The sequence below is a fragment of the Chroicocephalus ridibundus genome, chromosome 1, assembly GCF_963924245.1.
Source record: "Chroicocephalus ridibundus chromosome 1, bChrRid1.1, whole genome shotgun sequence".
NCBI lineage: Eukaryota > Metazoa > Chordata > Aves > Charadriiformes > Laridae > Chroicocephalus > Chroicocephalus ridibundus.
This window is the reverse complement of record NC_086284.1, coordinates 216,226,893-216,250,926: the sequence shown is the minus strand read 5'-3', so window position 1 is coordinate 216,250,926 and position 24,034 is coordinate 216,226,893. Positions and strand designations below refer to the sequence as shown.

General features: G+C 44.1%; 1 protein-coding gene across 2 annotated transcripts in view; it reads right to left on the bottom strand.

Moving 5' to 3' along the window:
- Window positions 1–3,132: 3,132 nt before the first annotated feature.
- The window catches only part of PRKCQ (protein kinase C theta), a 69,918-nt gene continuing 49,016 nt past the window's right edge, over window positions 3,133–24,034 (bottom strand). For both annotated transcript variants that reach the window (XM_063323672.1, XM_063323671.1), the window contains exons 14-19: window positions 19,581–19,672; window positions 16,876–16,938; window positions 12,821–12,959; window positions 8,396–8,584; window positions 6,397–6,525; window positions 3,133–5,081 (exon numbers count right to left, since the gene is read on the bottom strand). In XM_063323672.1, coding sequence (XP_063179742.1) covers window positions 4,926–5,081; window positions 6,397–6,525; window positions 8,396–8,584; window positions 12,821–12,959; window positions 16,876–16,938; window positions 19,581–19,672 — 768 coding nt within the window. In that variant the 3' untranslated portion in view covers window positions 3,133–4,925. The remainder of the gene's footprint in view (window positions 5,082–6,396; window positions 6,526–8,395; window positions 8,585–12,820; window positions 12,960–16,875; window positions 16,939–19,580; window positions 19,673–24,034) is intronic.

The window sequence follows — 24,034 nt, the reverse complement described above, 5'->3', positions numbered from 1 at the left end:
GCGAGGCCTTGTTGACCATCTCAAAAGAAGTTAAGGGTTTGCAATGATCTTCTGCACCATTTTCATGGAGGTAGACAAAGATTTCTGGCAGAGCTTTGCTTTGGATTTTTGACTCACCAGATCCTCAGATTCAAAATTAAACTGAATGTCCTTGTGGAGACTGAGAGCAAAGACAGTTGTCAAAAGATGATAAATACTGTGCTTTGTGCCTCTCTGGTTATTGCTGCTTTAGTGTGGGAGAACAGAAGATGCTTTTTCTTTGTTTCACTTTCCTTTTATTTTTCAATTATATCATATCCCTGTGTATATAAACATTAAGCTAATATAAAGGACAAAGGACTCCATCGCGCCTTTTACCAAACAGTAGAATAGACCCCATGATGTCAGGTACAGTCACCAGTGCCAGTTACAGAAGTGCCAGAAATACATTAATTCCTGCATTTCACCAGCTCGGCATGTGCTGTCTTGGCTGCTGTGATACAGCAAAGACAACAATTCTTAGTAAGGAAGGTAGAAAAGCTTCCTGTGGTCTGCGCTGAGACCTCTGCTGGCTTCAAAACACCGCAAGGCACGCTTTGGGGCACATATTGATTATGATCTTAGCTGCTGTAGGTGATACACTAGGCTAAGCTGCCATATCTTGGAATGAGAGAGCAGTTTAGGTCCCAGCTGTGATCTCTTGCTTGGGTTTTAGGTGTCTAAGGTACAGATCCAATAGCAAAGGCAGGATCAGACCTACTTGGAGGACACACTATTTGGAACTGTACTGTCAGACAGGGATTTTTGGTGATACCTTTCCACTGCAAGACGTGCCTGGTAACCACTGGGCAAAGTTGCCTTTCCTTTCTGCATGGGCGGCAAAGACAATGTAGGGGTGCAGGATGGAGCTTGGTTTTCCCTGTGGGAGAGGGACTGGAACACCTCTCTTATGAAGAAAGGCTGAGGGATTTGGGTCTCTTCAGTCTGGAAAAAAGACGACTGAGGGGGGATCTTACCAACGCTTATAAATACTTAAAGGGTGGGTGTCAGGAGGATGGGGCCAGGCTCTTTTCAGGGGTGCCCAGTGACAGGACAAGGGGTAACGGGCACAAACTTGAACATAGGAAGTTCCACCTAAACATGAGGAGGAACTTCTTTACCCTGAGGACGGCAGAGCATCGGCACAGGTTTCCCAGAGAGGTGGTGGAGTCTCCGTCTCTGGAGACATTCCAAACCCTCCTGGACGCGTTCCTGTGCAACCTGCTCTAGGTGACGCTGCTCTGGCAGAGGGGTTGGACTAGATGATCTCCAGAGGTCCCTTCCAACCCCTACCATTCCATGATTCTGTGATTCTGTGTTTCTGTGAGGCAACCATACCCCTGGGCTGCAGGCTGAGGAGCTGTGAGACCAACCAACCTCCTCTAGAAAGCAACTTGGGATGTTTTTGCAGGAGGGCTGAAATCAGGGCTGTCATTCACTTGTGACTCCCACTCATAGAATCATAGAATCATACAATCATTTAGGTTGGAAAAGACCCTTGGGGTCATCGAGTCCAACCATCAACTCCACTCTACAAAGTTCTCCCTTACACCATATCCCGTAACACCACATCTAAACGAGTCTTAAACACATCCAGGAATGGTGACTCTGACCACTCTTTCCGTGAAGAATTTTTTCCTAATGTCCAGCCTAAACCTACCCTGCTGCAGCTTGAAGCCATTCCCTCTTGTTCTATCGCTAATTACCTGTGAGAAGAGACCAGCACCAACCTCTCTACAATGTCCTTTCAAGTAGTTGTAGAGAGCGATGAGGTCTCCCCTCAGCCTTCTCTTCCTCAAACTAAACAGTCCCAGCTCCTTCAATCGCTCCTCATAAGATTTATTCTCCAGGCCCTTCACCAGCTTCGTTGCCCTCCTCTGCACTCGCTCCAGCACCTCGATATCTCTCTATCAAGGTTTGGTTTGGTGAATGCCAACGAGTAGGAATTTGTGCATTTGTTGAGTGAAGCAGCCAGACTGGAGAAAGAGCAGTTGGGTGGTGAGGACTCCCAAAACTTGAGCTGAAGCAGGTGGTGCTGCAGGTCAGACCCTGATGCTTGCAGATGCCATGCTCCTACAGCAGTGTTGTGATCCCACGGGGCTCTAGAACAGGATTGGGCCACCAGCGAATGAATAACCAAACCTGGCAAGCCCCATCTACTATGTCATAAAATGAACATTTTGTGGAGGAGGGTAAAAAAAGATGGGTATGGAGGCACCAGGTTTAGTCAAGGCAAATGGGCATCTCTCTGAGTATCTGGGCTGGTGCTCATTTCCGTGCGGGTGTTTGGCTTTCAGCCCTCACCAACTCCTATCTCTCAATCGCTGCCACCACAGGAAAACGTTTGCTGCTTACCACGTCACTCTTCACACACCACAGGCACAGCTGGGAGGGTTTTCAGGCTGTGGCATTCGTGAGACACACGGCGCACACGTTCGTGGTGGCTCGTACCCACCTCTCCCTGGCTCCCTCCCCCCATCCTCAATGGGTTTCTTTGTTTTTTAAGCCGAAGATACCTTGCAGTGAGAAGCAGGCAATTCTTGTGGTTTGCATCAAAAGCCCAACAGTAAGCCTAACACCATCTCTGCTTTAGCAGTTACTCTTCCATTTGTCTGCTTTAGCTATACGGGACCACAACTGGAGTGCAGAGGGCCCTGCCTCTGGTCAGAGAGATGTTAAACCCTGTTGCTCTTCAGTTACTTAACCACAAGGGGTGATTCAGCACCCGACTTCCTTAGTCTACACTCTTCTTGTGTCCCTGCATTGGTGTCAAACACAAACCACTGTGCCGTTGCAAAGAAAACACCCCTTAACAGTCATTTAGAGTGGGATAATGCCAATCTTCAAATGATTAGAAATGCAGTCTCCAGTCTGGATGAGGCCATCCAGGCTCCATCCATAGCATGTGGAGAGTCGGGCCCTCCCAGGACTCATCTGCTCCAGCCCCATTCAGGTGTCAAAGGAAGGTGACCTCAATCGCCTTCTAATAGTAACGACCTCTGCACATCTGTCTCTGTGACCCCTTTGAGATAACAGACCCCATTTACAGCCATGTCAGCTCCTGGTGGTGAAAAGGAACATTTTACTTTCTTGGATACCTTTGCATAGCACCAAATCCTTTTCTTTAGATACTGGTCTGTGGAGTAGTTAGTTGTGCAAATGCTTGCTGATCCTGTGTATTTATGGGTTGAAATTCACATGGGGAACATCCCCTAGAAAGCGCAAAGCCATTTTAATGGCTTTTTCTAAGCACCTCTGTTCTTTGCCCCCATTTAATCACTTCAATGCCCATTTTCCCATTGTACACAACATTTTATTAAACTGTACAAACAGCACTGGCATTTAAAAAAATTCATGCTAACCACTCCAATTAAACATGATGAGCAGCTGCACAAACTGTGAGCACAGATGCCCCCTGCGTTTCATACAGCACAAACAAGGATTTCATGAGAGTCACTGGACTGAAAACTTTTTCAGGGCGCTCCGCTTTTCTCATCGACATTAGCACTTCTGCTCTTGGTCCTGCAGGATTCGGTGCCTGCAGTAACGGCCAGCGTTATCCCAGCACTGCATGCAAGGCTGCGCTCGTTCTGTTGGGAGGTCCCAGTTGACAACCTGGTCCAGCAGAGCCAGAAAGGCACCTCTGAAGGCAATCTAATTTTGGGATGACTCACCCTCTAGAGCTTCTTTTCTCTGGGGACTGGAGGGGTTGATGCAATGAAGCTCCAAATGTATACACTTCAGTTAGAGCCTAACACCAACTTGGGTGACTGCCTAAGTCTAAGCTATTCCAGAATCCCCTATTTGGGCTTTGACTTAATTTTGAGCCAGCATTTAACTGGCATCTCAGTGACAAGCAGTAACCAGGAGGTTGTATCTCAGTAACAAGCAGTAACCAGGAGGTTGTACTTCTCTCCAACCTCAGAAAACAGTGCATCTTTATTTAAAATGATCTCACCACGAAAGGATCACAGAAAAGACTTTTTTTTAACCCATCTACATTTCCACAGACTGCAAAGGGATAGAACACACAGCAAAATGTCACGAGGTGAAGGAGACCTCACCTGATGTGCTGTCCTGCCCTGTGACTGTTGGGTGCAGCATGTTGACCTATGTCCACCATGCATGCCAAAGAAAGTATATCAGCCTTTGCAAGGACTGATTACAACCTTTCAAGTAAAATATGACAATGCTGTGACTGGAAGGCCAGTTTTATGATGCTTAAACAATGGCTGGAGTAAACCTCTTCCACCTTTCTCATGCAGTTTTAGGATGCGTGTGCGAGGACAGTTAAAGCTTTAGAACAGGGGTTCTTGAGGCTTTCTGCTGGTCTGCAACTTCCCATCCTTCCTGCTCAAGTGCTAAGTGTAAACCACTGGTTTTCTGTATTGATCTTGACACCGTGGCAACAATCCTCCTTCGGGTTTGAGTCCTTAGCTCCAGTGCCTGTGTTTGAGATGTACGAACGCTGGAATGGGCACCTGCAAAGTCTCTTTGTCCCAGTTCCAAAATTGAATCCTACCTCCTGTGAACATTATTTTTAAAGTGTGTAGGGAGTTAAATTGCTTCTTCAAAACTCCTGAGCACACATGCGCAATTCTGCACATGAACGAGTGGAGGTCACCTAAGCATCCAGCCTGAAGTCTTCCCAGATGTCCCCAGGCCTTGAGCAAACCACTTGTCCTTCAGAAGGAGGTGGGCTAGGTGAGAATTGCAGAAATGGGCACTAACGTCACCAGAAGCTCAAATATACTTGTGTTTTTTCTTACATAGAAACCAGAGGCACGGTACAAACTTTCATCAAGGTGTTTTTCTGGAGGGTTCTTGATAACAATAACCATACACAGTCTTCAGTTGGCAAAGTGTTACTCAAACCATTACAGAGAATTCCTTCAGTAAGGCAGACCTCAGGAAAATATTTTCTCCATTTTAGGGTTCACGAAAGAAAAGTTGCTGAACATATTTTGGTCCATGCTGTTAATCAGTGCTCTGTCGGCACAGGACAGTCTAGGTTTTTCATTTAGAAATTCCTTGTCGAAGTTGCTACAGTCACTCGGAGATTTCTTCAAGAAAAGGAAAAAAAAATACATCAAACCACTAATATTCTGTTCTTCATGATAACACTACTGGCCCTATCAGGCTCAGCTCAACCAGTTGGGAACAAGCTCAGCTCAGCCAGGGAACCCACAATGCATCTGTTCTGGCTTTTTGCACAATGATTACTTACTCCAGCCCAAACGATGCACAGTAACATGTCAAACTGCAGTGAAGTTCTGTCTGAGCTCTTAATATCCACCAACCAGTGCTAATTGCTTGCTTATTACCATCCTATCGAAGTAGTAATGGGAATAAATATTATGTAGAAGGCACTGAGCCTGTGGTCCATGGATTCTGCCAGGCAGGGATGTTACAGCTTTGTAACACAGAGGACTGGATCCATCAATTAAATAAAACTTGTGAAGGACTGTAAAATGGAAGTATGATGCACTTACCAAATTAAATTATATTATTGTTATTAATAGGACTTTAATCATTTAATAGGACTGTTAGTAACAGTCAGGACTATCCTGACTTAGCCAACCACCCGGTTACCTGAACTGCTTGTCCTTCCTTATCTTCTGCAGTGCAATGAGAGATAATCACTACAGAATGGGTTGCACTTACGTGGTTAAGGGAAAGTGTTTTAAGTTCCGTCCAGACCCCTGCTATGGTAACTGAGAAAGTGATGAGTAATTTATGGTTTCTCAGGTGTGGGCATGCCAGACCTGGGCTTATAGCCATCAGAAAGGAGTAGTCATGATGACCAAGCCAGGCAGCCCAACCGATAGAGGTGCATAGTTCACAATTATCTTTACAATGACTGGATGCTGAGACAGATCCAGACTGTAGATGGTTCCAGCTGCTTGTATCTGGTGTACACAACATACCAGAGAGCCCGTGAACAATTTAATCTGCATTTGGACATTTAAGTAAGAGTAAACACTTTCCATTCTGACTGCCCAACACCAAAGTCCTCCATCTACTTTCAGACGGAGAAGTTGCATGTGCTGAGCAAGTCCAGAAGATAACCCTAAAAGTTTGAGGGTGTTATGAAATCCTTAACTTGGTGCCTAAAACTGTTAGTTCCAACATGAAGTAGACGTTTATCCACCTTTAAAGTGCTGACTCTGTGAATCTAAACAGGCTTTGAGGTCTCTGACATTAAAGACCCATGTCTGAAGATTTTGGACAGTGCCCCTAAATAAATGGGTTTACAGCATTACTGTGGGTCCTGGCTTTGATTTATTGATAGCTGAAGGGTTTAAATAATTAGGGAATGAATGATTCAGGAACAGAAAGACATGAGATGGGTGGAAATGAAAGAAGATGCATCCTTACCACCCTCGGTTTGAAAGGAGGCTCCATCCTTCTTTCTTCTAAAGCCTCCCAGTTTATTTCTCTGAAAAAGGCATGCTGGCGGATGTTCCCTCTTGCTCCCAGTCTTCTTTCAGGTTCTCTCACAAAAAGCTAGAATGTTGAAGAAAGATAAATGCCTTAGTCTTTTATCAATAACAGTATATTCATTAGGACAGTCCTGCCAGATATGGTCTCAGACTTCAAACTCAAGCGTGGTTGGTGAGAGTGTGAAGACTCTTCTAAATTACAACACTTCTGAGTGGGGAACCAGTTTGCATTCTTAGCCTAATAGGCCAAAACTGAGAGACCTTGACCATGTTTTTCCTTTGCAGGACAGAGAGGACAAATTGATACAGCAGCAACAACATACGTGTCTGAGCATGCGAATATGTAACTACACGGGTGAAATATTTGGATCACACTTGGAAGCTTTTGTCTGGACAATTTCTTGTTACCAGGAGTTTTTTTACCGTTGAAATATAAGCATAATTTATGAAAATACTAGCCTAGCCTATGAGGAGTTGCATTCGTCTCCTATACCTTTGGACAACTGCAGTGTCTGTATTTGACCCTTTGTAATTCATAGAATAATAGAATCATAGAATCATAGAATGGTTTGGGTTGGAAGGGACCTTAAAGATCATCTAGTTCCAATCCCTATGCCATGGGCAGGGACACCTCCCACTAGACCAGGTCGCTCAAAGCCTCATCCAGCCTGGTCTAATTAATAGATAAAAATAGACATCTTAGGTGCAAAGGCATAAAGATGATTACTATCTCTAGTCCTGACAGAAGTACAGGCTGTTTGTGCAGAAAGATGGCAGCATATGTCCCAGAAATAGACATTCAAAATCTGTTTACTATAGTATGTCTTCCCGAACAACTGCTTTTGATTGTTTTCATTATTATCATTTTATCATGATACCTAAATATCTGAGCACTGTTGCGCACAGCACACGTGCCAAAATAATCTCCTGTTCTCCATTGTTTTTGCAGAGGAATGCTGTATGCTGTCCTGTCGTTTTGTAAATGCAAAAGTCAAGGTAGGGACTGTCAGTCAAATATGACCAAAATCCTGTGATGAACAAGTTATGTTACATCAGCCTCTGTACGTGCTCCCTGACCATGCTTCATCTCGAGTTAAAATGCCTAGTTCACGTTCAACATCAGTCCACAGCCCAACTAAGGGGAGGCAACTTGTCAGACTGGTTGTGACTTCATTGCATTTTTATCTTGCAATTCCAGAATAATTTGCATCCCAAACCAGAAATGCTACAATGCTAAATGACATGGGGCTGAGAAGGAGGCAATGATAAACTTGGTGTATTGATGGAAGGGAACCTAAAAGACAAGGAGGATGTCCATTAGAGGGAAACAGAAGAGTGCTCCACTCACAAAGGACACTGTGTAGGAGATTAAAAGGGCCAAAAAATCCAGATGATATGGTGTTACTGATTTCAGTGGGCTCTGCCACTTCAGGACACAGCTCAGCCTTTGTTAACCTGCTCTTTAGCTTAGTGCAAAGATGTAAAATATACTCTCATGAAAATCAAGCTGAACACCAAAGCAGTCTACCTGATGTCCTCATACCTCGGAGGCACCAGAACTGCTTCAAACCCACAATTTCCAAGGAAGTCACTGTAACCCTTAGTTTGAAGCCTGGCAGAATATCTTTTTCAGGAGTTAACATGCCTTACACCTAAAAGACTGCTCTGCAAATAAACTGATCTCTGCTGGTATCTGATATCCTGCGATCCTATTTACTAGATGTGAGGAGCCATCATCGAAGCTCAGGAGAAAGAAGACACAAAGATGGCCTTATGACTTAGGTCAGGTGTTCTTTGGGGTCCACAGACAAGAAAGTGACTCTTTCTGGTCCTAACAGACTACATTTGTTTCTCTGAACAACATCTGAAGATGTACAAATCAAAGATGACAGTTCTGGCAAAGAGACTTTCGTTTGATGCGTGGTAATTCTTACCTTCACCAAAATGTCCTTTGCATCCTTGTCAAGCCAGCGAGGGTAGAACGGGTTATCCATACGGATAGACTGGAAAAGCTCCTCTTCGTCTTGGCCATGGAAAGGCGATTGGCCAATAAGCATCTCATACAGGAGGACACCAAAGGACCACCAGTCAACAGAGGTGTTGTACTTCTGCCCCAGCAATATCTGCCCAAAGGGAGGAGTGACAAAGACAGATGCAAAATGTCTGACGTGAGTATTTCAACTTCAGAAGGGTGGCCAGACCCTGACCTTTCAACTGCTGCTTTGCACTGAGAGGGATAGCAGAGGTGCTTGCCAAGGGCTCCAAGTCACAGCCACACCTGGATGCCCAAACAGCCCTTCACACTACAGCTAACAGGTTGCAAGTAACCCTTCAGTTATTTGAACAAATCTGTGGCTACCAGAGAGATCTCAAACATAAAAAGGGAGGCAAGTCATCTTTTGCCTCTTCTCCAAGTTATCCCAAGGGTTCAAATCAGGCTTGTGAAGTCCAGGAAGACAAATGGTTAAGCATTAGCATTTGGGGACTGATTTAACTCACACAAGCTGGATTTTAAAATTACAGGTGTTGCAGTGTAAGGGTACTTTAGGACTATCAGTCCATAGAAATTGTGTGAATGTCTCCCAGCAACATGAGAGAAGTGGTTGCTGATCTGTCCTCTTAAGACCAACTGAGTTATAGACAGAGGAACAGGAATTTGTCTTGTGCCTTTCTGTGTCAACTATAAAGTGAAGGCTACATCCAATGTGTGGGGGCCAGGGCGGGGTGGCTGGTGTGACGACCTCCCCTATGAAAGGATGTGGCCTTTTCTTCCCCTACAAACTTGGCCAGACACTATCAAGTTCTCACACATCCCCTCCGCGGAAGAAAAATTAATCTCCCTTGCCTTTAGATATCTGTCATAGAGATACCAAGAGCTGAACCAGTTACTGTTAGCTCCTTTTATAGTCAAGGAAGAGAAATAGTCCAATTTTAGACATCCAGCTAAATATCTACTTGCTGTAAAATACAACCTCCTATTTTTCTCCTTTGGTTATCAAGAAGCATAGACAACTTGCTCACATACAAATATTTACATTGCAGATGGTACATGTGATGACTATGATGTCTAGGATACTTATCAGGATTTTAGAGCTGGAGAGGGGAATCGTTCATTTTAAGGCACAATCTTTACTCTTGAGCCCACAGCTTGGTTGCAACATGATACCCTATACTATAGGTATGGTGTAGGTATCAATGACAAGCCCTGGAGAAAACAACTCCAGAAAAAGGGAAAACAACTACCCAGATCAGTACATGTGAAACTGCCAATAGTTGAAAAATTATGATTTAGAGAGGTGATCTTTACCACTGGCTCAGAGGTACAGTGGAAGTGGGTGAGTAATTTCTTGACTGTTTTCATACATTGTCTTCATTGCTTGGGCCCAGATTCATCTTATTGCCTAAAAGTTATGTGTCTTATTAATTTAGTTATCCAGAGTCTCTCTATAGTCAATGGATGGAAAACACTAATTTAACTGATTTAGATAGGAAGGGATGAATTATCTTCTGGGATGCTTGTCCTTCTACAACACTATAAAATGCCATCTAATGCTTCATTTTTAGGTTAATTTTCTCACATTAGGTGAGAAGTATCTCCCTCTGATGTACCTGTACCATCGAGCAACACAGAACCTTAATATCAGAAGTCTAAACCCAAGCTGATGTAGAGTCCTCATGACTAACACAGCTGTCTCCAAAATCATCGAAAGAGGAGACTCAAAAATTACAAAAAAAGCTATTTGAATATAAGATGCAATATATACAATGTGTTTCACTCAGAACAACAACAAAAAAAAAGAATCAGCAATGTCTTCTGGATCACTTATAAACAAAATCATCCCAACCTTTCCTCCTGAAAAGACACATTATTTTTATAAGGCTTTACCTTTTAAAGTATAAAATGCCTGGAAATTGAAATTAAATGTTTTGTGGCAGTCAAAGAAAAGATTTATTAGCTTTGCAATTCTCTGGAAAAAAATAAATAAACTCAGCAATTTCATTTCAGGTTAAGTCCTTTTTTTTTTTTGGCAAATATTTTCTGAAATTAAAAAATTGCTTGTCTACTGACCTCAAGCCCCGTTATTTGCACGGTTGTAGCCAAGGTGCTGGGTCTGTAACAAATTACAGTGCTACCAGCTGCATTGAAATACTGACAAAAAGTCCAGTGCTTCTGCCTCTGGCGGGAGAGGTGATCCATAAACTCTAGCAGTGCTTTCAATTTAGAGGTAAAATGTTTTATATGCACTCATTGAATCTCTAAAATAAATGACGGTGCAGAAATAAAACTCTGAGCTATTTCAGCCTTTCTCTTTTCTATGAAGTAAAATCACAGATAATGGATTATCACTTGGGTCTCTTTTTTTTTTAGGATCAGAAAATATCTTTTTTCGTTGTTGTTAAAATAAAAGCATATTGAAATGTAATAAAAGACAATTACAGCTTGATTGCAGAGCACACTTACACCTGCTCTTAGGCAATACAAATCCAACTGATTTGAAGAGACCAGCCTTTGTGTCAGCAGTGGTGTAACAGAGATCAGAATCGGGCCCTTGGTGCACAGTAAAAGATCAATGAATTATAGTGGAGGGGCAAAAACCAAAAGCTTTAAAAGCTATTTGGAAAGTACCAATATCCATCATGAAAACACTAAAATCAGGAAATGGGATCCTGAAAGGCAAATCAATGGATTTCAGAGTGATGTTGGACATGATGCATGGACGACTCGTAGTCTCTGCTCTGAGCTGTAAAATGTTTTCTTTGTCCCCAATTTGCCACCTAATTAGTCAAAGTCTCTCCATAGTAAGATCTATCATTGCGTGAAGTCACCAGATTAAAGGAGCTTTCTCTTTTCTGGAGGGATCTAGTCCAAAATATCTAAATTTAGTAGAAAAAAAAAAGAAAAAAGGAAAAAGTTTCTGTCTGGGAAAAAAACGGTAAGAAATAAGGGGAAGGGCAAAAGCTCTTGCTATGGGCAAGCTGAAGTCTGGTGTCTGTGACCACCCAGTTTTATTGCATGGGTTCATGGAGGCCAGGTTCAGCTTTTCTCCATCAAGTATCAGTAGATATCAACTGCAGAAGGAGAAGAGGAACTGTTGGTATATTTTTTCATGGAGCTTGGAGACTGTCTCCATGCAAGCCCCAGCCTTCCTCAGTCAAGGGGACAGAACAGGACCTTAACGTGAGCTATAAGCTCTGCTTTGCCCTTGTTAACTCAAGCACAGCCTCCCCCTATACAACTCCATCATCTCTAATTTCAAAGCCTCTCTCACCAGGAGGCAATTTGTGGAGGCGTGTCCTCCAGGGATGGATTCATGCAGTGACATGAGGTGCTCTCGCACTGTACACAGCCAAAGCAGAGAAGCAGGTTGTCCAGAGCCCACAGTTAGCAGGTCGGCTCCCAGTTGTCCTGTAGACAGCAACACCTCTCCTCTGACTGCTGGCATTTAGAGGGGAAAAATCGGGATGCATGGCCACTCTCATGTTTATGTCTCCCAGCATCTCCATCCCTTTCACAAGCAGCTATTTGTTGTTTTTTACATCTAGACAGACCTTCATGCCTGTGCTCAGTTTTCAGGTTATGCCTCTGATGGCAGAGCCTTTTCAGAGCATATAGTGCCTTTTACAGCTCTGGGAGGACGCTCGTGATGCAGGCTGCGTTTGCAGCCTGCTAAGAATCTATATGAGTAAGAGAGAAGTCAAAACTTATGGGTACCATCCCTATTCAAGCATCAGAGGACATCCCAAAGGGAAAGTGAACTCAAATTTCTGCTGTATTGTGGACCCAGCCTCTCTTCTCTATATAAAAGTCATCAATGAGGAGGGAGAATCAGCTCCACGTGGGCATTTTGTCCCACCTGTCTCTGTTTTGTCTCTTAGGTTGTGTTGAACACCGTCCCTTAAAAGTGGCCATAGCTCCCCACTAGCTATTAAGGAGATCATTCAGACATGGAAGCCTACTTGTAATTATCTAGGGAACATGCTTCCCATTCCTCGTGCTGTTTCTGTCCCTGAATTGCAGGACCTACCTCTCGGAGCTTCTTCTGCCATGACTCAAACTGGATTAATGGTAAGCATTCTGTTTCTTGGTTAAGCCAAGCACCACTTGCTTCCCAGGCCCATTTGCACAAAAAATTAATTAGCCACAAAAATATGCAATGCCCAAATTAATTAGCCACAAAAATATGCAATGCCAGACAGGAACGTAGACTCCGAGTCAAACTGAAATCCAGTTTCTAGGCTGGAACTGCTCAAAGCAGGTTATTACTCTTTGCACCCTCCACCACTGACCAACAGTTATGTCTTAAGACATGTTCTCTGTCCCACAGCAGCTTGTTGTTCTCCCTGGATGACACACCTACCTCAGGAGCAATATAGTCAGGAGTCCCACAGAAAGTGCTTGTCTTTGCATCTCCAAACATGTTTTCCTTGCACATCCCAAAGTCAGCAATTTTGATGTGCCCCTCATTGTCCAAGAGGACGTTGTCTAGCTTCAAGTCTCTGCGGAGGAAGAGAAGGAAACCCCTCCTTTAAAGTGTTACAGAGCCACACACGTTATTTTAACAGGTCATGCTTATTAACTTGCTATTTGCATCTATGCAGTGCCTACATGTGCCTACAAAGAAAGGCTGCGGGCTGAATGAGGAGCTGCTCTCTTGGACTTCAATATCCCTCTTCTTCATTCCTCCTGGTGCAGCACAGATTCATTTGCTGGAGAAGACTACAGAAGACATCTTCTAAAAGCTGCCTCCTTTGAGGCTGCAGAGTAGTGAAGCTAAAAAGGGCATTGTGCCAGCTGGAGCTTCTGCCCTAACACAGCTTGGAGAAGGTGAGCAAGACGGGACCAGCTAATGCTCACTTTCTCCTTCCCTGGGAGTCTCTGTACTTTCTCTGAAGCTGCTGCCAGATCTCCCTCCCAGTGCAGGTTCTACAAATGTTGGAAGAGGTAAGGACCCGCAAGCCCTGAATGGCTTGCAGAGGGTCAGAATAATCCCAGACATCAGCAGAACACCCACCACCTTCCACTGTTGGGCTGCGCTACCTGAGCCCTGGGGATTTACAAAGCCCTTCGCACACAACTGCCAAGCTGTTGTCAGAGGTTTCAGCCTCTGAGATACTGTGGGATGAAAAAAAAGCCCGGAGAGAAAAAAAGAAAGAAATGCAGAGAGAAGGAAATAAAAGCGAGTGAGCTGGTGAATCACGGCCATTGACAGAGAACAAAGAGGTCGTCACGTGGGAACAACCTTTGAAAGAGGAGAAAAGCATGTAAAAAAAGAAAAAAAAGGCAGAAAGGAAGGAAAGCTGGCATGGCTTCTACGTTAATTTTTTTATATCTTACCTAAAAGTTCGGCTTTTCATTGAAATAATGACTCAAAGAGATGTTTGGAACAGTGATGTTACACTTCACCTGGGATGGAGGTAGAATTTGGGTTACCTGGTCTCAGAGCACCCACGTTCCTGCACGGCCTGTCCCGTGCTATCAACCCAGATGCAACATTTACTTGTGCCTACAGCTGAGGATACAACTGGTCCTTTCCAGCCTCTGCTGATTCGCAGCCTACACACATTTTCCACATCTCAAGCAAGAGTCCTAACCAAGAGGCTGCTACAGAGCTACCCTCCTGATGAGAACTGCTTTACAATGTGGGTTTTTTTTTTTCAGAAACGGCTTTTGACTCCCTCAAAGAAGATAATTTCTAATGAGTGATGCTCCTGAGATGATCACCTACAATCGCAGGGAAGATGGCTGTTCAGCCTCCCTCTCTGTACAAAGCTCCTCGTCTTTCTTCAGCCGGGTCCCAGTCAGGGTGGGAGACATCGTAGTGGCTACACAGAAAATTGTTGTCATGGGGCAACTGTTCATTGCTGCTAGAATATGGCCCAAGAAAAAGTGGGAGTCATCAATCAAAAAGAAATGTAGAGACAACCGAGACATTTGCCTTCCAAGCGGCAGACACTCGTGTTGTCACAATTTCCAGCTGGAATGACTTATTTTAGTTACACCATTGAGATCAATCTCTGGCTGCCAACACTGCTTTTATTCATCTGGTAGATCGAAGCAAAACAAAAAACCCATCACCTACAGTTCACTTTCATTATTTTGATGAGTCTCAAACTCATTGGCTCCAGGAATTGGAGTTTCTGCCAAAAAAACGCCTCGGCTCATTCATTAGAATTTAAGCCAACATTTCCAAATGTGGCTGCATGAGACAGAACAGCTGGATTCATTATTCTTACGACATCGCAAGTGATGTAGTTTCAAAAATGATTCCTATTCACTTTCCTAAGTGCTTAGTTAGCTCTGACTGCGATACTGATGGCCGTGAGTTCTCAACTGACCTCGTTGTCATTGTCTCCAATGAAAAAAGGAAGAAGGAGTAGGACTGGTTAAATCTCTTCTCTCAAAACTTGATACCCAAAGCAATGCCGCACTGATTCCTGGGAATGAGCTATTTTTCCCTATCACCATGCTACCCAATGTCTAGTTATCCCACTATGCCCATGTTTCCCAAGGCTCCAGACTCCAAACACCTCTCTCCTTTCATGACGAAACAGGTCCCAAGCCCTGACATATCACTGGTGTAGCAATTCCAAATAAAAATGTGAATTATAAACAAAATGTCAGCATTAACAGTCTTGCCACAAACTCACGATGTCCTGCAGATATTTTTAATCAACTCTTCTGAGAAGCCTGAGTAAAAATGACAGACGTGGCTAAGTGTTTTGGGCACTTCAGAAAATGTTTCCTTTCAGTCATCCAGAACAATAATTAGACCCAGAAACTTGCTGAGAGCCCAGAGATCATCTTCGCTTAATGCCGTTGATATTGATCTCATGTTTATGCAAACACCATCATTGGTCAATAAAGACTATAAATGGCTCCCACATGAGTACTGATAATGAATAATAAGGCGAGTTTATATGAATCAAAGCTTGAGTTTTAATGGGAGAGTGGATTGCAAACAAGCCATTCACTTTTAGCATTTGTTCTAATGTTCATACTACATGACAAACATTGAAATAAGCTCATTTTGGTTTCCGCAAACACCATTGCTTTAGTGAGCGTTCTCATTTGTTTGTGATAAGCTATTTGCTTCCTGCTTTTACAGAAGGCTGCAATGTAGTAACTCACTTCTGACATAAAGAGGAGCTGGACTAAAGTTCCTCAGAAATTCAGTTCCTCCTTTTGGCCATGGGAAAGCAGAATGTGGCGTGATTTTTGCAGCCCTTCTTGCTCCCAACTTGTTTCTGTCCTTTCATATAGGTCTGAAGCACATCACTTGTGCATTAGATCAAAGCATCCATGTATAACTTTGAAGCTCCTAGGGAAGTGAAGAGGAAGCTGCAGTGGGCAATTTTGCAGCAGAGGACTTCTCCTCACGATTTCATAGATTGATGCATTGTGGACTAAGTAACTTTGGGAGAGGAGTCTTCTGTCTGAGTGCAGCTGCCTGCAGTGTCCCACCTATTCACCACCAGCTCCCTGCGGAGCCCACTGGTAGAAACGGGCACTTCTCATACACACTCTAACACAGGTTTGATGAACGTTAAAAAGCCCACTCCTCTCTACTTACTACAAGAAAATCTTGGGTGGCTAGCTCAGACTCATGGTGGTATGTGAGATGAATCACAGAATCACGAATGGTAGGGTTTAGAAGGGACCTTCGGAGATCATCTCGTCCAACCCCCCTGATGAAGCAGGGTCACCTGGAGAAGGTTGGACAGGAACGCGTCCCAGTGGGTTTTGAATGTCTCCAGAGATGGAGACTCGACAACTCTCTGGGCAGCCTGTGCCAGTGCTCTGGCACCCTCAATGTAAAGAAGTTTTTCCTTATGTTCAGATAGAATTTCCCTTTTTCCAGTTTGTGCCTGTTGCCCCTTGTCCTGTCACTGGCTACCACTGAAAAGAGTCTGGCCCCATCCTCTTCACACCCACCCTTTGATGAATCCTGTCTAACCACAGAGCTGTGCACAGCAGACCTGTTAATAACCCCAAAAATAAGGTATATCACTGTCTCCCTCCTGTTGTTTCTTGAGCTGAGCTTGTCACCACTGTCCCAGGGTAACCAGCACAGCAGATATACCAAATTTCTCATGGCTAGCTTGACCTTATACATGACAAGGAAAGCTTAAACTGGGTGCCTAAGCTGGGTGCTATATGAGTGACCCAGTGTAAATGCATCAATGGGCTTGTTTTAATGTTAACTGAAATAGTACTGGATTCTCAAAAAAGGCTCAAAACTGCCTTTTCTACACTATCTCTTTGAAATAAACCAGCCAGACTCTGTAAAAAGGAAATCTGCATAGAAATGTAATACCAGTAAGTACATCCAAGCAACAGTCTCTCAGTTACCGTCAATGCTTGCAGGGAAAGCAGAAAAGGTTTAGCATATTAGACATTAAAGAGTAAAATTACCTGTATATTATGCCCTTTGAATGGAGGAACTGGAGCCCACATATGATTTCAGCAGCGTAAAACCTGAGTGACAGAAAGCACAAGTTAGAACGGATGCTTCCCAACAGGCGCTTTCAACTAGACCCAAAACAATGGAAACTTTGTCTCCACAGGAGCCAAAATTTCATTAAGCTCCCAGAAGGCTTGGAGTGTCTCCAGGAGGCTTGGGGTAACAGGGTTTTACAGGTAACTGATGGATGATGTGAGATCCTCGAAAGCATGCCACGTGGCTAACAGCCCAACTCCCACTGAAACCGCTTTGTGAAAACAGTAGGGATTTGGAGTCTAGTCATCTTCAGGGATTTAGAAGCCACACTGCGTGGCTAGCTGCCTTTTTTTTTATACATAACTGACTCTGAGGACATGTCCTTCAGTGCCTAAGGATGTCTCCAGATCAGCTGTGGAGCAAAAAAAACACCACCCAGCTCCTACTGCCTACCCTGCCTTACCTCAAGATATGGTCCCTGTTGCAAAGAAGGCAGACGGGGCGGTATCTACCCCTTATTTAGATATTTAAAGTAAATCAATGATTTAGAGTGATGAACCAGACTGCAAACTGCAAATTACTGCAAAAGAGCAGCAATAATTTGCCATGTTAATGTTAATGACAGGACCAGAGGAAATGGGCTGAAGCTGCGGCAGGGGAGGTTTAGATTAGATATTAGGAAGAATTACTTTACTGAAAGAGTGGTCAGGCACTGGAACAGCCTGCCCAGGGAGTTGGTTGAGACACCATCCCTAGAGGTATTTAAGAAACGTCTAGATTTGGCACTTCAGGGCATGCTCTAGTGGCAGAGATTGTAGGGGTTTGGGGTTTTTTGGTTGGGTTTTTTTGGGGTTTTTTTTGTTTGTTTGTTTGTTGGGTTTTTTGGGGGTTTTTTGGGGTGTATGGTTGGACGCGATGATCTCAAAGGTCCTTTCCAACCATGAAGATTCTATGATTCTATGTGCAGTAGCTGCTGCACAAATGGTGGAGCGGTCCCAGCAATGGCACAGGCAGGTGGGCATCTGGGTTTGGGGAACACGGCCTGTCTCCTTGGCTTGTCAAACAGACCTCTTCACTGCTCACATTTATGACTTGCTTTTGAAAGACGTGAACTAGTTAGCGGCTGGAGTCTTTTCGAGTTTGAGATCTTTGTTCTCAACACAGCTGTGCCTAAAGGACACCTTCACCCTGCTGCAATGAAGCAGCATAAGGCTGAAGCCATTGCACGATGATAGTGCCCTCCCAGAAGGGAATGTAAGTATTGTACAGCTCTGCTGCCTCAGTCTTCAATGCGTTGCCCCTTAATTCTGAACATCCAAAGGCTTTTGAAAAAATCATCAAATTAAACACTGATTTAAAAGTGGGTTTGTTGGGTTTTTTTATTTTTAAATTATTAAATAGAAATTAATTCCTATAGTGGCTTCAATATTGACTTTTAAATACCTTTTGCTTGCAGAAGGATTAAAAGCACATTTCATTTATTCTAATTCTTCTATTTACTTTAATCAAAGCTTAAAATAATTTTTTAATTTTCTGTTGGTGTATTAATTTTTTGTTTAAATTTACATTTTTCACTTTTGATAGGTTTTAGCTCTTTTTTCCCCACCTTGAACCTTAAAGGGGAAAATCCCATTACTTCTAACAAACAACAGCTTCACCTTTGATCACTGGATTGGGAACCTCAGCTCAAGCAGGTCCTGCAGCTTGGCTACAGGCCACCCAGTGCTGTAAAGAACAAGATATTTGGTTTCACAGATGGCTGAAAATGCATCTATGGGATTTCTTTGATGGTGGTTAATCTGGGGTGGATGGGTTGGGTCCACAATGTCATTATTGATGCCTTCAATTATGGGCTGAGCAAGAACCCAATAAGTACAACAAAGAGAAACCCCAGGGCTGCTGTAATTCACAGCACACACCTATAGGTTGCTTTAAAAATGACCCTTATCCATGGGCCAGGTAAATAAGGTCTTAGGCATGCTTGGGGGTCTTGGATCTCAGGTGGATTGGATGGTCCTTCTGAAGCCCCTCTCTGTTTGAGGGTTTGCAGTCCTGGGAAAGGGACTGATAAAGCGAGCGGGGCAGCCTAAGGGACAGCTTCTACCTAGCTCAACTCTTGGCTCTGAACAAATGTTGGAGGGACTATGCTGAGTTCAGTGCAAAATACAGGAGCCAGGTCACAGGCTAGAAGGAGGTCCCCGGTTTGCAGGCTACAGGAAAAGCCTGCAAGCAGATGCAACGCTGCACAGGGTGTAGTAGCATCTGTAACACTTCCAGACAGAAATAACTTCCCTGGTTGACCAAGAATACAAAACAAGGTCACGTCTGACTGAAATCAGATGTGTGGATGGGCTCTAAAAAGCCTTCTGTGAGACGGGAAAGAGGACAGGGAGAGGAAGTGACTTGCTCCAAGTCCATCATTGAGTCAGGGTGACGACCTGCCTGTTTTGTTCAGTTTGGAGAGAGCTGGGATAGAGAGTGATTCTGCTTCCAGCACAAGCACTGTCTCCACTTTGCAGCTGGGTAAGCTGCAGACAGGTCAAATGATTTGCCCAAGGTTTCCTCTACAGGACAGTAGCAGAACTGGGAATAAAATCAGGACCCTTGGTGTCTACAGCTGCTGCTTTTGCTTTGACCATGTGTGCATCCTGCAAGCCAAAAGGTAATAGTAACTTCTTACGTTGCTCTGGGAAGGTCGAACTTATGACAACTCTGGATATGGAACATGAGGTCTCCTCCATTGAGGTATTCCATCACAAAAAAGAGGTTCTCCTAGAGAATGAGACAAGATGACAATAAGGGGTGGGGAAGGGTGAGATAAAAGTGAAAAAAACCAAAAACAACAAAAAACAAAAAAACCCCAGCCCACCCAGAAAACACTCAAAAAGAGGAAGGAAAAGATTACAGTGAGGGTTTTGGAAAGAAAGCAGTTTCTTTTTCAGATTCCTCATTTCTCCTCTTTGTTCTCTAAGCCTGTACTCGCCCTCCCTGCTCTGATTTGTATAAACAGCATTAGCAAACATTGCAAATCCACTTAATAACCAGCTGGTGCCATTGATTTTTACCAGCAGACCTCAAGGCTCACTCGAAGGGGATGAGTAACTCTACAGTGCCTATACAACAGAAGCACAGATGGACAAGCTTCCTGGGGGAATAGTGGAAGAGGCGGAAGTAAATCCCAGGTCTCTTCTGTTTTCCAACCCAGTGCATTATCCATCCAGTGGAGTCATCTCAAGCTGGTGTTACCTGCATTCCTCCACACCTTCTGTGGAGGCACGTGGGTCTGACTTTTTCAAGTTATCAGAGACACTGGTCAGAGGCAGCAATCCCTTTTGAGCACATGCTTGATTTTAAGCCTGAAAGCTGCTCTATTAAACAAGGCAAGACAAAACTTCCTAGCAGGAAGATTCATGAATTAATCATCTTTCTGGTTGCCCGTTGCGTGCTTGCATATCAGAGAAGCCTGGAAGAAAGATGCAGTCCTTGACCCCAGTTGCACGCAACTGTCAGTGATTCGACCAGGTCAGGGGAAAACTCTCCTGCTGATAGGGAGGAAGGATGGGGGGACTCTCTCTACTGAATAAAGGGCAGATCCAATGACCAACGTTTCTTTTCCAATCCTTGATGTACCCTTGCTGTTCATGAGCCATAGCTTCCCCATCAGGCCCCCAACAGAAGCTGGAGGCTGATTCAGACCAATCCCTTCCACATTGAATTGCACCTACAAAGCAGGAGGAATGACTTTTTCTGGAAGAAGAGTATCTGTGCAATAAGTTATGCTCCCAGTTTAAACTTCCGTTTCAGGGATCTCAGCTTTTGTGCATAAATGCATTGATAAAATGAAATGGATGTAGTATTATTTTTTTCTCAAAAGCCTCTCTCTGTTCTGTGTGCATCTGAAGTTAGTCATCCCTATTCTACGCTAAAATTTATTAATATCTTCCCTTTGTTGTGTATCGCTGATTTTTTTTTTGGGGGGGGGAGGGGAAATAGAGTTCTTTTCACTTATATTTTTAACAGTTAAAGACGGTCTTTATCCATAAGATCTAATGTTAGCATCTCTGGCAGCAAGCCAAAAGCTGGCTATTTAAAAAAACCCAAGTGTTTGTTCCTTTCAAATAACAGCTGTCTGCTCTAATTTGTGCAATTTCTTTAGCCAGATCCTTTTAATTGCAGTACTCTTTTTTAAATGGATGTCTGTCTGGAAACCCCACCTGTCATCCGAGAAGCACAGGGCCAGATCTGGCCTCCCAGGGAACAAATACAAATTTTGCCAATAAACCAAACGGGTGCAGGTTTTCAGTTTGAAGGTCTTGCATCTGTAGAGGTCTGTGCATATAAGTCAGTTTAAGCAAGTAAAAAGGCCAAATAGAGATGGGCAATTTAGTACAGAAATGCATAAATCTTGGAAGCAATGGGAGCTCAGGAGCCTGTTCAAGAAAAGACTTGAACAGATGCTCTTTGTAAAGTTACACGGGGCTACCAAGATGATGAGGGGGCTGGAACACCTCTCTTATGAAGAAAGACTGAAGGATTTGGGTCTCTTTGGTCTGGAAAAAAGACGACTGAGGGGGGTCTTATCAATGCTTATAAATACTTAAAGGGTGGGTGTCAGGAGGATGGGGCCAGGCTCTTTTCAGGGGTGCCCAGTGACAGGACAAGGGGTAACGAGCACAAACTTGAACATAGGAAGTTCCACCTAAACATGAGGAGGAACTTCTTTGCTGTGAGGGTGGCAGAGCACTGGCACAGGCTGCCCAGAGAGGTGGTGGAGTCTCCGTCTCTGGAGACATTCAAAACCTGCCTGGATGCGCCTGGATGCCTTCCAACTCTGACGATTCTGTCATTCTGTGGAGGTGATGAGGTTTAGCCAACAACAGACCAGTAGCCACATGGATCACGCTGGGACAGAAGAAACCTCACGGGTCTTCAAATGGGCCAGATTCAGCTTCAGTGTTTCCTTCTCTCGGGAAGGAGAAAACCCCTGGGTTTCTCTGGGAAGTCCACTGAGTTTGGCTACACCTTATCACATTGGGGGCTTTGGCAGCACCCTTCTGCCATCTGAGGAAAGAAAAGCTGGGCTACCTCTCCGATTGACATCCAAAGATCATTATATGAACTCTGTTGCTCGACTGTCTAAAGCTATGAAGCTGAAGGCTACAAACTTGACTTAGGCATGATTAACACTGAAGTTCATGGTCTACCATGTTCTATAGAGTGGTACATAAACACTACTGAAAAGAAAGATGGCATCACTTGGACTTTTCTGCTCTGAGACTTCGACATTCCCCTTGCTTCTTACGAAGGTCAGTTGTCTGGAATGGCTCATGGAGAAAAAATGCTCGAGATCGGCCCTAAGTATGTCATTATGAGTAGTGAGATATAATCGAGCAGTACAAGCTGCAACAAATTATTTGAGACAGCTTCCTAAACCTGAGATCTACAGAGCCATAGAACATGTTAAAAATGGGAAGTGGCAAAACCCATACTTGAAACCACCAAAAATTCAACAGTGTGCTTGAGGTTAAAGGGTTAGAACGGCACAGAGGACGTGTTTGCAGACAGGCTCCGACCTACACTTCCTCTTTTCCTGGGAAAGTTATTTGATGGCTCTTGTCTGCTACTGCCAGGCTCTGAAGTCTGTCAGCACCCGGAGCAGGTGAGAGTGCATTAAGTGGGTATTTCTCAAGATGTGGCAGCTGGGATGGCATGACTTTATCATGCCCTTATCTCCTGCAATGGTCCTAGCTCAGGGATGCTAAGAAAACAATCAGGAACGCTGTTCCTCATTGCTGAGACCTACACATCTCTGAACAGGCTTGGGAAGAGCCCCTCACCTTCACTATGAGAGCATCCTTGGGTAGAAATGCTCAAGTCAGACTTCTGGTTATGGTTCCAGACTTGCACAAGAGAACAAAATCACACAGAACCACAGAATGGCAGGAGTTGGAAGGGACCTTCGGAAATCATTCAGTCCAACCCCACTGCTGAAGCAGGTTCACCTAGAGCAGGTTGGATAGGAACGCATCCAGGCGGGTATTGAATATCTCCAGAGAAGGAGATTCTACTACCTCTCTGGGCAGCCTGTTCCAGTGCTCTGGTCTTATAGCAGAGTTTGGGGCCATCTTTTACAACCACAGAGCTTAAGGACTGTAAAGGCATTTCCTGCACTCAGTGATGGACACTGCCCCAGGTCAGCTGGCACTAGTTGTCTTGAGGACATCCATATGTCAGCCATTCCCTAGTTCTAGGTCATCTTCCAGGGGCCGTCTCCATTGTAACAGAGGAAAAACGACAAACCCCTCTGCAGGAGGACAAAACAATGCTTCTACGGGAGGCAGAACTGTGCAGCTTGATGTTGTACAACACGCAGTTAGACACACACGGGTGTGCATCCTGCACACAAAATAGCATGGTTCCCTAGTCAACTCAATCCTGCCAGGTGCTGAAAGACTTGGTTACTGCAAGAACTCCATTTCTTGCCCCATCAGTCCCTCTGTGGTTGTGCTGAGCTGAGCTCCCCTCTGCAGAGCCACCTGCTCTCTCTGCCTCTCCAGGATGTGGCAGGGATGGAGTTAAACCAACCTGCTTCTGTTCTGCATGCAACTGCTGTGAGAATGAATAGTCACTATCAGAGATGCTTTCAACTTTATAAACAATGAGTATAAAGCAGCCAGCATTTAAATTGATCTTTTGAAGGTACATCCTATAACAGGCTCTTAAAATCCTCAAACCAGCTGGAAGTCCTCCAGAACACTTTTCTGCAGAGATTTTCAGATTTTGTTTTCTTTGCATTTGAAAGCACTTGCATACATACAAATACATAATTTAACACCATTTACCAAATAGCAAAAATTCTTCTTCCAAGGGCTTCCAGGAGGATAAGTATCGGAATAATTAATGCTACAGGACAGTGTGGCTTTACCCTTATTTAGAGCAGTTGCCCGAGCAAATACCGGAACATCTCTCTTATGAAGAAAGGCTGAGGGATTTGAGACTTTTTAGTCTGGAAAAAAGACGACTGAGGGGGGTCTTATCAATGCTTATAAATACTTAAAGGGTGGGTGTCAGGAGGATGGGGCCAGGCTCTTTTCAGGGGTGCCCGACAACAGGACAAGGGGTAACGGGCACAAA